Source organism: Macrotis lagotis, chromosome 4 (assembly GCF_037893015.1).
Source record: "Macrotis lagotis isolate mMagLag1 chromosome 4, bilby.v1.9.chrom.fasta, whole genome shotgun sequence".
Taxonomy (NCBI): Eukaryota; Metazoa; Chordata; class Mammalia; order Peramelemorphia; family Peramelidae; genus Macrotis; species Macrotis lagotis.
Window position 1 is genome coordinate 259,448,073 of NC_133661.1, and position 13,492 is coordinate 259,461,564.

The 13,492-nt window shown below is 37.7% G+C and overlaps 1 protein-coding gene across 1 annotated transcript in view; it reads left to right on the forward strand.

Moving 5' to 3' along the window:
• Nucleotides 1-487: 487 nt before the first annotated feature.
• LOC141522435 (AP-5 complex subunit mu-1-like) overlaps nucleotides 488-13,492 on the forward strand; it is a 29,606-nt gene continuing 16,601 nt past the window's right edge. Inside the window, exons 1-3 of the mRNA XM_074235891.1 lie at nucleotides 488-1,216; nucleotides 4,025-4,664; nucleotides 6,955-7,182. Coding sequence (XP_074091992.1) covers nucleotides 1,143-1,216; nucleotides 4,025-4,664; nucleotides 6,955-7,182 — 942 coding nt within the window. The 5' untranslated portion in view covers nucleotides 488-1,142. The remainder of the gene's footprint in view (nucleotides 1,217-4,024; nucleotides 4,665-6,954; nucleotides 7,183-13,492) is intronic.

The following is a 13,492-nucleotide window of genomic DNA, read 5'->3' on the forward strand; positions in this document are numbered from 1 at the left end:
TTCGACTAGCAGCAGTCACCCCGCCGGGGCTCCCTTCCAGCTCCGATGGCTCCCCACTACGTAAGCACATTCAGGGGGCCCCCCACCTAAGAGGCCGCCGTCACTTGCCCTTCCTTCCTGCCCTGTGGCCAGCCCTCCCCGTTTCCTCCAGTGACCCGGAGGATTGCTCCCATCAGGTGAGCCTTCCAAGTTGCGTTCGAGTTGCAGAAGCGGCGAGGCGAAGCCCCCTCCCACCCAGGGACCCCTCAGACCCGGGCTCCCCTCCCCCACCCCGAGCCTCCCCGCCCCCAGCTCCCCCCCGGCCCCTATCCCCGGGGAGGGCGAGTGGGCGCAGGCTGGCGCGGTCCCCCGGCTCCTCAGCCTCCCGCTCCCGGGGCTGGAGACCCACCTCGAAGAGCTCCGCCGTCGTAGCCATGCCGACAGGCTGCGCCCGGCTTCCGCCTCGCAGCAGGATTCCCTGTGAACGAGGCCTCCGGCTTCACATGCTGTGCCCCCCCAGCCGCCCGCACAGCCCCGCGGCGAGCTAGCTCGCCGCCCCGGCACGGCCGCGGTCCCCGTCGGCCCAGCCCGGCGCGAGGGCGGCCATAAAGCGGAACCGCTAACGCCTCTCAGCGGCCACCTCCCAGCGCCGCCCGCGCCGCTCGGCCTGACCCCGCCTCCGCACGCCGGAAGTGGAGCTGCGCGCGCCGGTCCGGGAACGACTCCTCCGGGGGCGGGCGATTGGGAAGGGCGGAAGGCGAAGTGAAAATGAGGAAGAGGCCGCCGGGCGACGCGTTGGGAGCCGCTGACCTCTGAGCCCCGCGGGCCACCGTCCCGGAAGTGCCCCCGTGAGGGAGAGAGTGGCGCTTCCGCAGCCCAGACTCTCACCCGGGATCCCCGCCGCAGGCAGAGCCTTCCGGGCCTGTCGTTCCTCCTCCTCCTCCTCTGCGGATGTGGCGTGCCTTGGCCGATGCGGGTGCCGCGGAGCCGGCCTCGGGGCCATTAAAGGGGTCCCGTTCCCTCGCTGGGCCGGAGCCCCACGGTGAAGGGGGCGGCCGCCCCTCGGGGCCTCCGCGGGCAGCCAGCCCTTGGCACTCTCCCCGTGAGCTTTTTTCCCGGCGCTGCCCGAAACTGGCGGTGAGTCGGTCCGTTAGCGGCTGGCCATGGCACAGCGGGCGATCTGGCTGGTGAGCCACGGACCGGGAGCCCCGCAGGGTGGGGCAGTAAGATTCTCCAGGTAAATGGGACGGGGCAGGCGCAGGATACCGGTTTTACCTCGTTTTGTTCTCCCAGGCGCAGGAGACTGCTGCCCCGGGGCAGACGAAAGTCAGATTCGAATGCAGCTCCCCTCATTTTAACCTTTGGAGAGGGCTGTGTGTCAGCACTCAGCCTGCTGCCTCGCGCCTTGCACAGATTTCTGTATTGACAGGATAATCAGATGCTTGGTTTACTTGACAAATGAGTTAGAGAAAAGAACGGAACGGAGATCGAGAATAAAGGAAAGAACACTAGGTTTGGAGTCAGGACCTGGACTCCTCTGCTCACCGTTTACCTGTAAGACCTTAAACAAGTCAGTTCATCTCTTTAGGCTTCAGTTTCTTAATCCACAAACTAAACCTAGTACGGACAACCTGCTGGGATTGTGCTGGGGGGTGCTTAGGTAATCAATCATTAAGGACCTATTCATTCCAATGACTTATAACAGATGAAAATTGAAACATTGTGCTTTTTGGAGTGAGGATTAATTAGTGGTTGAATAGCCAGCATTTTTTTCCAATTAAGCATATGAAAAATGGAAATAAATGAGTCAGTATTTGATAAATATTTACATCTTTTTCCTCAATAAAAAACAAAAGTTAATTCTGTGCTTAGTTGTTTAAAGAATCATAGCAAAGTATTAATCCTGAAAGGAGGTTGAGGGTTAATCAAGATTAATTTCGTTTATAAATCTAACAATCATCATGCATTTATTAATGTCAAGCACCCTACTAGACACTAATAAAATAGCCTTTAATTTAAAAGTGTTTGTAGTCTAACAGGAAAAGAAATACATTCATAAATAAATGAAGAATAAAAGTATATAGATTAAATATAAATTTAAGGAAGGATAGCAGTAGGAATTGGGGAGACTCGGGAAAGATTTTTGAGGAACATTTCCCATGAGCTGTGACTTAACAGAAGAGAAGAATTCTAATAGGAGATGATGAAGTAAAACAGCTTGGCAATGCACCAGTGAAAATGCCTGGTATTTGACACAAAGATTGTTGCTTAGTTATTTTTTTCTTGAATAGCTTTGCACTCTAGTCGGTTAGGTTCACTTTTTAATCTTTATATCAGGGTTGTTTTGATTTGGAGTCAGAGAACCTTGACTTCAAATCCCAGATGTGCCATTTACTACCTCCATGATTTTGGGCTAGTTATTTAATCTCCAGGCCTCATTTTTCTCAACAGCAAAAGAGAGATTCAGGCTATGATCTCTAAGTTCCCTTTCAATTCTAATTTTGTGGTCCTATGAAGAATTACATAATTCATTTTAGTAAGGTAATTAGGATTTTTTAAAGTCTTCATTGTTCTTACACTGATAATTCAAAAGAGTGATTGGATGAGTCTTCATCATGCATTTATATTGAAAGGCAATTAGCCACTGGTAGAATTTAGTGAGACAAATGATTTTTAATCTAGCAAACTATCCCTCTCACAGCAAAAACTTTAAAACCTTAGGGATAAGTAAATCAAGATTAGAGCAGCTGGGTGGCACTGGGTAGTGTACAGGTCTGCAGTTAAGAAGACTCATCTTCTTGAGTTTAAATGTGACCTCTAACATTAGCTTTTTTTGTTACCTTGAACAAATCACTTAACCCTGTTTACCTCAGTTTCTTCATCAACAAAATGAACTGCAGAAAAAAAATGGCAAACCCCTCTAATACCTTTGCCAAGAAAACTCCATACAGGGTCACAAGGTCTTGGGTCTTATCTGCTGCATACACTTCTTTTAAAAATCTGATATGTTTCAAATTGTGGGATTTTGATTGTAGCTTCATTTTTTTTGTTTCATCCTGAGAGTATTGGACAAAGTTATCTTTAAGGTCTCTTTCAACTCTGATGCTTGCATTCTTTTCCAAGGAAAGCCTCAAATCCAACCGAAATGCCCATGTTGGGTCTAGATTTGATTTGATTTGTCAATTTGTCAGTCAGTTATCATTTATAAAACACTTTTTATATGCCAGGCATTCTGCTAAGTACTGGGTGATAATGAGAGGTAACAGACAGTCCTTGCCCTCAAGAAGTCAACAATATAATGCATTACCCTATATTCAGTCACAGAATTTTAGAACTGAAAAGGACACTTGAGGACCCCTAATTCAACCCATTTATTTTCTTGGTAAAGATACCAAAGCCTAGGGAAATTAAAGGTCTTATTTAAAGTCATTCAGCTAGTTAATGATTACAGTATTTGAGATTGGTCTGTATTCCCATAGTAGCAAAGAACTTTTAAAAGTAAGACTATATAATATTCTAGAATATGTGAAAGTCAAGTGACAGTATCTTATCCCCCCCCCCCCAATGTATTACTGATGTGTCTGGTATATAAAATATATAGTCACAAAGAATTTTTTAAACATTTATTTATTTATTGGTAAGTTGTGTCCTCAGGATCAGGGGGAGAGAGAGAGAGAGAGAGAGAGAGAGAGAGAGAGAGAGAGAGAGAGAGAGAGAGAGAGAGAGAATGAAAAGAGTGTTTTTAGTTTAATTTGTAAGTCTTCTACTTTTAAATCTACCCATTAGATTAAAAAAGTTTGAGTTATCTGTATAAAACTAAGGCAAATTTCTTCCATTTCTACAACAAAAAATTATAAAGAAAACAAGCTTGTTCACATTTTCAGTTTTTAAAATGACAACTCATTTTGTGAAAGAATAGATAAAAATAAAGAAGATATAAAGTATCAGGCAATTAACAGTTGATTTTTTCTGTTCACTTTACTTTTCCTATTTTGACAGAACAGCCAGAGTTGGGAATAACATAAGCTTTTCTTTCTTGATTCAGAAGGTATCCCACTGTTGAAAAACGAGCTAAAACCTTCAATGGATCAAGTTATGTTCCTCTGCCAGAAGATGAGTCCTTCTGTAAAGCACTGCTTTTTGAACTCAGGTTATTGGACGATGATAAGGATTTTGTGGAGAGCCGTGATAGCTGTTCACGAATCAGCAAAGCATCAGTCTATGGACTTCCAATAGGAGGAAAAGAACTGTGGCCTGTTCTTGCCCTTCAGAAGAATGGCTTGATTTATGTTAGTGTTCCACTAGTTGAGCAAACTTTGTCTACTTATCCACCACTCATTAGCATTAATGGAATCTCACAAGCCTTTGATCTACTTTTTGGGTTGATTGATTTTATCAACTCTGGGCCCAAGACTGAAGCTGATCTTAGTACTAAAGTGAATCAACTGCCTGATTTGCTTTTGCATGTTTGTCCATTTGGCACTTTGTTGGATACCAATTTTTCAGTAGATAATTTTAGCAATCTTTCACTAAATCAAAGCCCCAACCAACCAGCATGGAAAGTTGGTACTTACAAAGGAAAGCCACACGTTGCTGTTTCTATCACTGAAAAAGTGAAATCCATGCAGTATGATAAACGGGATGTAGAAGATATGTGGCAGGTCTATGGAACTGTAACCTGTAAGGTGAGATTATATGGTGCATTTTGAGTGGATCTATTGATATATGTTGAGAAAAGTAAAAGTACATTGTTTTGGTAATTGCAGTATAATGGCTTAAATTTTATCTTAAGTAATATTCTTTAAGTGCTAGAGTGGTATAAACTATTAATTTTATCACTTATGATGGACAAATCATGCCATCTTTTGCCACCTGAGTTTCTTATAAAAAATAAGGTCTTTGGACTAAGTGGTCTCTAACATCTCTATAATCTTTAACATTCAATGATTCTATTACATGCTCCACCAATTTTCCACTAGATTTTCCAGGAGGTAAAACTAATTTCTAAATTGGTACCTAAAGTCATTAAAAAGTCTTTTTTCCCCCTATTTTGTTTTGCTTTGAATGAACCATTAAGTAATGAACACTCTTTTTGGGATCCTGTTTAAGGTTAAAGATTTTGAAATGACAATGGCGATGCTGATACAAATGCTAACTTTTAAAAACCATGTTTAAGAATGTCAAATCACTATATATAGTATACCTATAAGTAAATAAAATAAATATTTTGTGGCTTTTAACATTTTTAATATTTTGGATTGTCTCATTTTCTGACATCTTCAGTCTTTATGCTTTGAAGATTCAAAGCATAAATGTCTAGATAGACATTGATATTTAAGTTTTCTTAATAGTATATAGCTACTGAATATTGACAGCATATTAATATATTAAATTATGATGTTATGGTAATTAAGCGCACTTTATGGTTCAACATAGTAACTCACTATTTAAAGAAATATTATTTTGAAGTTTTTGTAAAGCAAATGTTTTTTCTCTACCATCAGCATCCCAAAAGGGGGGAAAAAAACAAAATACCACACATAATTTATCTTTTATATTTAGAAAGAGCCCTGGTTAAAGTGCCAAAAGATTTGTAAATATAGACTTGGCCCTACCACAGACTGATTTTGAATGAGTCCTTTCTTTAGTCCTAATTTCCTTTTCCTCTAGAGAGCTAGATAGGATGTCTCTAAAGTCCATTCTCATTTTCCTCTCTCTTTTGGGGGGAGAGGAAGTATGTCAAGAGCCCTAATTTCATCAAGGGGTAGAAATTGCCTCTACGCATACTGATTGGCAAATTTTCATTGTATAGTCTTAACCAGATCCATGAGAAGTAGTATGTATGAGAGTAGGATTTGAACTTTTCCAAAATCCAGGGTTGATGCTCTTATCAATTATACTATGCTACTTTGGTTTTAAATGATTTAATGATCTAGTCATTGAAGAGAACATAGTAGCTAATATAACAGTGAGTTATACAAGGAAACAGTAGTAGTAGTTTTTTTCATTGTTAAGAATAGGAACAACTGAATTATATGTATGTGACCTTAACGTTAATTAATGACATTCAGTTGTTAAGGAATTGCAATAAATTAAGGGAGAGAAAAGAGAAGCAGTGTAGATGATAGATAGACAGTTTCTGGGCCCAGAAGACCTGGGTTCAAGTTCTACTTCAAACATAACCAAGTATGTGATTCTAAGTCACTTTATCTGTGATGCCCATGCCAATTCCCTAGGATTCCAAAGTACAGAGAAGGTTCCCAGCTATATTGGAAAGAGTTCTGTAATCCATTAAAGTCTCAGATCTAGTCTCTTTCCATATCCTCAGGGGGAGAAACATATGTTTCCACTCTTGTGTACAATCCTAGCTCAAATATACTATCATTACCATATTCCATTTATAAATACATCATGATCATCAGAAAGCATTTATGCTGTGCTTGATGCAGAGAAAATTGATCATAGAACTGTTTTCTGCCTGCTAAGTACTAATAACCAAAAATAAACACATTGATGTGAACACCTATGCAGGGTAATTTAGAGAACAGATTGAATATTTTAAACATGTATATGTCAAGGATAAATACATTTTAGGGGAAAAGTCAGGATAGATCATAATATGAGTTGAGATCAAACAAAGTAGTCTTTGAAGTTCCATGCTTAGATTCAATAAAGCAAAGAAAAGCAATTTATTCTACTCTGGTCTGTCTGCAAAGGTTTCTTAGAAATAGATAAACTGCCGGAATTGGGACATCAGTCCTACTCTTAACACTTGAACCTTATTTTTCTCATTTGCACAATGGGAATAATGCCTGTAAAGTCTAAATTAGAGGTTCAAATGAGATAGCATATAAAATGTATATAAATATACAGTGTATATAAAGCACATTGTAAATCCTAAAATATTATCTAAGTATTATTACTGTTATCATTTTAGTAACTTGTTGATAATAATCCTGTTTGGTTTTTTTAAAGTGTGATTTGGAAGGAGTCATGCCAAATGTGACAATCAGTTTGAATCTCCCCACCAATGGATCTCCACTTCAAGATATTTTGGTGCATCCTTGTGTGACTTCTCTTGATTCTGCTGTTCTTACTTCCAGCAGTGTTGATATAACGGATGATTCTGCATTTAGTGGCCCTTACAAATTTCCATTCACTCCTCCTTTAGAGTCATTCCACTTGTGCTATTATACATCTCAGGTAAAGTAGTGTGTTTCTATGTATATGCATGTGTGTTTGTGTATGTAATATGGCTTAATAGATAGAGATCTGGTCTCAGAGCCAAAAAAAACTCAAGTTTAAGTTCTACTGTGGACAGCCTAAGTAATTCTGAACCAGACATCTTATTTCTCATTGTTCCAGAAAACTCTTGAAGAGGGATTAAATTTGCAGAGGTAGAATTATATTCTTGATTTTTTTTTATTACTGCTGTATATAGATTATAGATATTGTTAATAAATAATATGTTTCTGAGCAGAATTTAAATAAGGTTTCATAAGATAGAAGATGAGTGAAAATAAACTTTCACAATATTCAATGTTCTTACTTCAAGTTGAGCTCACTTAGTTGTTTAAAGCAATGATCTATCATACACCCTTGTCAGTAAAAACATTTTGAACTTAGACCCCTTATATATGTATATATTTATTTATAAATAGCATAGATGTACTACTATACTAACATTTTATAGTTAATAGAGCAGTGTCAAACTCAAATAAGTGGTGTTTTAACTGTAAAAAAAATTTGTGGTTCACAAATTGATTCAGAATGTCATATATTAACATCTATGTTTCTATGTTTTATTGTATTTTTATTTATTTTGTCAAATATTTGCAAATTACATTTTTAATCTAGTTGAAGTCACACTCAGGAGATTGGAAGAGTTTGATAACCAGTTGTAAAAGATGTCACCTGTGGGGGTGGCTAGGTGAGGCAGTGGATAGAGCACCAGCCCTGGAGTCAGAAGTACCTGACTTCAAATCTGGCCTCAGACACTTAATTACCTAGCTATGTGGCCTTGGCCAAGCCACTTAGCCCCACTGCCTTGCAAAAACCTAAAAAAAAAAAAAAAAATGTCGCCTGAAGTAAAAATAAGAAAAAACTATGTAAAACTATATCCATTATATATATTCATACATATATATGTATGTGTATATAAAGACACATATTTAGGAAATTTATTTTTTTAATGTACAAAAATTAAGATAAAAGATAAGCAGTATTTTAAAAGTTTATTAAAAATATAAAACTTTTTTCTCAATAATATGACTAATTTTTATTCTTCAGTCACGTCCAACTCTTTGTGACCCCATTTAAGATTTTTTTGGCAGAGATACTTGAGTGATTTGCTATTTCTTTCTCCAGTTCCATTTTTACAGATGAGGATACTGAGGCAAACAGGTTAAGTGACTTGCCCAGACTCACACAGTTAATAAGTGTCTGAGATCAGATTTGAAGTCAGGAACTATAATACCATAATTCTGATTTCTGAAGCTATATTCAGTTAATCTCAGTAGTTGGCTTTAGTGACTTGTCCAGCTGAAGAAAACAGCTCACCAAAAAATACATTGATCCAAGTAAAAGAAGTACATCATTGGCTACATTTAAGAAACCTTGAGACTCATTTTTTTCAGTTTCGCCCACCAATTATATAAAGGGTTTTTTTTTATTGTTGAAATTCTACTAATAAATTTTTGTCTTCCCTGATGTCAGTCCTTTGTTCTTGTAACCTAATTGGAAAGTATTGCATTTTTTAAAAAACAAATAGACACAAAATTCACTGAGATTCTTCATTTGGAAGATTTTGAAACAGGTTAGGAAACTCCTTTCCAAGGTTTTTATAAGTATAAAGATACAAATTTTTATGGGTGACATTTCTGGGGTAAAGGTTTAGTTTTTGAAAGTTTTGCTAATCATTATGGCTTTATATTATACCAGTCTGATATCTCAAGGTACAGTAATCACTCAGGGTGATTATATATTGTTAATATATAAATTCATGTTTTAGATTATCTTGATAATTTTGAATATTTTGTTTTTGTTCTGCCGACTGATTTCCAGAATTATTAAGTAACTAAGTAAGACCTAGGAGATGTATTAGTTCTGCCATATTTTTGTTGTTCATTTATGCTCACATTATTAGTATTATCTTCATTTACAGGAATTTTTAAGGTGCTTGTCCATTTGTGCTGGATACTTTGGCTAAAATTAGATAATATAATGTGTAAATCCACTTAACCCAGCACATGTAAACTATGCTATATCATAATATCCTGAAAGTGAACAAATGAGTAAGTGTATCACCATCAACACTGCTGTGATGTAATACATCTTGATACACGTACATGTATATTTATCAGAAACCATTGTGGGCTGCTTCACTTGATCCAAGGGGCTATATTGTATGTCTGACCCTAAGCAATATCATATTACCATGATCATAACAGGGAAGTTTTTCAGAAAAGAACAGTAGAAATATATTAAATAAATACTTTTTTCCTTTTTTCCTTATTTATTTTATTTTTTACCATTTTTACCATACCATTTACCATACCAGTTCCAGATTATTTTGCTTCTGAATACCACTTATTTCAGTGTGTTTGCCCCCTTATATCAACCCCCCTCCCCTCTCTCCCTTCCTTCTCTTAGTTCCTCTTTCCTAGTCCCCTGCCCCTTTCCCCTCTTAATACTTGAAAGGTAAGATGAGTTTCTAAACTTAACTGCGTGTTTGTGTGTGTGTGTGTGTGTGTGTGTGTGTGTGTGTGTGTGTGTGTGTGATTATTTCTTTGAGTCAACTCTGATGAGGATAAGATTCAAGCAGTTACCACCTCCTCCTTTCTTCCCCTCTATTGCAATCTTCATGTGATATAAATTGTCCCAGTCAATCTCCTCCATCCTTCTGTCTTTTTACTGTCCACCCCCCCCTTTTTTTTTCAGCTTTTTTTAATTTTGCAATTTTCCCCCATCTAGCTTCCATCCCCCACAGAAGGTAATCTGATAGTCTTTACATTGTTTCCATGTTATTCATTGATCAAAATTGAATGTCTTGAGAGACAAATCATATCCTTAATGAAAAAGTAAAATATAAGAGATAGCAAAATTACATAATAAGTTACTCTTTTTTTTTTCCTTTCATCTTTGTTTAAACTCCACAATTCTTTCTTTGGATACAGATGGTATTGTCCATTGCAGAGACCCTAAAATTGTCCTGGATTACTGCACTGATGAAATGAGCAAGTCCATTAAGGTTGATCATCACCCCCATGTTGCTGTTAGGGAGTACAATGTTTTCTGGTTCTGCTCATCTCACTCAGCATCAGGCCTCCCTGAATTCCCATCCCTCCTGGTTTCTAATAGAACAATAGTGTTCCATGGCATACATATACCACAGTTTGCTAAGTCATTCCCCAATTGAAGGACATTTACTTGATTTCCAGTTCTTTGCCACCATTAACAGGGCTGCTATGAATATTTTTGTACAAGTGATGTTTTTACCCTTTTTCATGTTCTCTTCAAGTTATAGTCCCCTTAGTGCTATTGCTGGATCAAAGGGTATACACATTTTTATTGCCCTTTGGGTGGAATTTCAAATTGCTCTCCAGAAAGGTTGGATGAGTTCACCACTCCATCACCAATGCAATAGCATCCTAGATTTCTCACATCCCTTCCAATATTGGTCATTGTCCTTTCTGGTCATATTGGACAGTCTGAGAAGTGTGAGGTGGTACCTGAGAGATTTTTTTAATATGTATTTCTCTTAATAAGTAATGATTTGGAGCAATTTTTTATATGACTATGGATCACTTTGATTTCCTCAACTGTATATTGCCTTTGCATATCCTTTGACCATTTGTCAATTGGGGAATGGCTTGTTGTTTTGAAAATTTGACTCACTGTATATTTTAGAAATGAGTCCTTTGTCATAAATACTAGTTGTAAAAATTATTTCCTAATTTGTTGTATTTCTTTTGATCTTAGTTACAGTGGTTTTGTCTGTGCAAAAGCTTTTTAATTTAATGTAATCAAAATTATCTAGTTTGTTTTTAATGATGTGCTCCATCTCTTCCTTGGTCATAAACTGCTGCCCTTTCCATAGATATGACAGGTAACCTAGTCCTTGATCTCCTAGTTTACTTATAATATTGTCTTTTTTGTCTAAATCCTGTACCCAATTTGTTCTTATCTTGGTATAGGGTGTGAGATGTTGGTTTAGTCCAAGTTTCTGCCATATGAACTTGCAATTTTCCCAAGAATTTTTATCCAAGAGGCTGGACTCTTTGGGTTTATCAAACAGCAGATTACTTTAATCATTTCCTGCTATCTCTTTTGCAACTAGTCTATTCTACTGTTCAAATCCAGTTTCAGACACTTAATAATTACCTAGCTGTGTGGCCTTGGGCAAGCCACTTAACCCCATTTGCCTTGTAAAAACCTAAAAAAAAAAACTAATAGAAACAATTAGTAACCTTAGCAAAGTCACAGGATATAAAATAAACCCTCATAAATCCTCAGCATTTCTGTATATTACTAGCAAGATACAGCAGCAAGAGCTAGAAAGAGGAAATTCTATTCAAAGTAACTTCACAATATAAAATACTTGGGAGTCTACCTGCCAAGGCAGACTCAGAAACTCTATGAAAACAACTATAAAACACTTCTCACACAATAAAATCAGATTTAAATAACAGGGCAAATATCAACTGGTCATGTATAGGCCGAGTTAATATAATAAAAATGACAATTCTACCTAAATTAAACTACTTATTTAATTCCCTACCAATCAAAACTCCAAAAAATTACTTTAATGAATTAGAAAAAATTGTAGGTAAATTATATGGAGAAATAAAGTCGAGAATTTCCAGGAATTTAATGGGAAAAAAGTACAAAAGAAGGTGGCTTAGTCCTACCAGATCTAAAATTATATTATAAAGCACCAGTCATCAAAACCGTCTGGTATTGGCTAAGAGTAGGTGTTCAGATTCCAATGGCTCGGTCTCTGGGGTGAGTTGCTTTCTTTATCATAAGTCCACCAGAGAAGTTGCTTCAATGTTTTTCCCACAGTTGCTGTTACTAGCTGCCCCTCCACTCTATTCCTTCCCTACTCTCATTTATTCTATTCTCTCTCTCCCATCTGAGTACCCTCTCCCTCAGTCTTCCCTCTCTTCTATCACCTATCCCCCCCTTACCTCTTCCCATCCCCCCTCATCCCATCCCTTTCTTCTCATTTTTCTCTAGGGTAAGATAGATTTCCTCACCCTATTAAATGTGTATGTTATTTCCTCTCTGCCATTTCTGATGAGAATGATGGCTCACTCATTCCCCCTTGCCTTCACAATTTCCACTCTATTGAAAAAGCTTTTACTTGACTCTTATGTGAAATTTCTTTGCTTCTTCTCCATCTCCTTTCCCTTCCTCCCAGTATTTTCCTTTATCACCCATTTACTCCATCATTTTTATTATATTATACCATTATATTCCACTCCTTCCTGTGTCCTGTCTATTTATGCTCCTTCTAATAGCTCTTATAAAGGAGAAAGTTCATATGAGTTATCAATATCTTCTTCTCATTCAGGAATACAATATCATTAAGTTCCTCATAGTTAGTCCTTCTCATCCATGCCCTCTGTGGTTCACCAGAGTCCCGTATTTGGAGATCAAACTTTCTGTTCAGCTCTGGTTGTTTCAATAGAAAAGTATGAAAGTCCCCTGTTTCATTGAAAGTTCATCTTTTCCCCTGAAAGAGAATGTTCAGTTTTGCTGGGTAATTGATTCTTGGTTGTAAACCAAGATCTTTTGCCTTCCAGAATATTATATTCCAATCCCTACGAGCCCTTAATGTAGATGCTGCCAGATCCTATGTAATCTTGACTATGGAAACTCGGTAGTTGAATTCTTTGTTTCTGGCAGCCTTTAGTATTTTCTCTTTGATTTGGGAATCTTGGAATTTGGCTATAATATTCCTGGAAGTTTTTCTTTTGGGATCTCTTTCAGGAGGTGACTGGTGAATTCTCTAGATTTCTATTTTACCCTCTGCTTCTAGGATCTCAAGGCAATTTTACTGTATTATTTCTTGAAAAATGGAAGTCTAAGCTCTTTTCCTGATCATGGATTTCAGATATCCCAGTAATTTATAAATTATTTCTTCTAGATCTGTTTTTGAGGTTGCTTGTTTTTCTAGTGAGATTTTTCACATTTTCTTCTAATTTTTTATTTTTTTGGAAGAGTTTTATTTCTTCCTGATTTCTTGCAAAGTCACCAGCTTCCTTTACTTCCATTCTGCATTTGAAGGAGTTATTTTCCTCAGAGAGCTTTTTATCTCCTTTTCCAGCTGATCAATTCTGCTTTTTTTTAGGCATTCTTCTCTTCATTTGCCTTTTGTTTTGCTTTTTTTCCATTAGGCCTAAACTGGTTTTTAACATATTATTTTCTTCAGTATTTTTTTGTATTTCTTTCACCAAGCTTTTGATTTTGTTTTCAAGATTTTTCTGCATCGCTCTCATTTCTCCTCCCA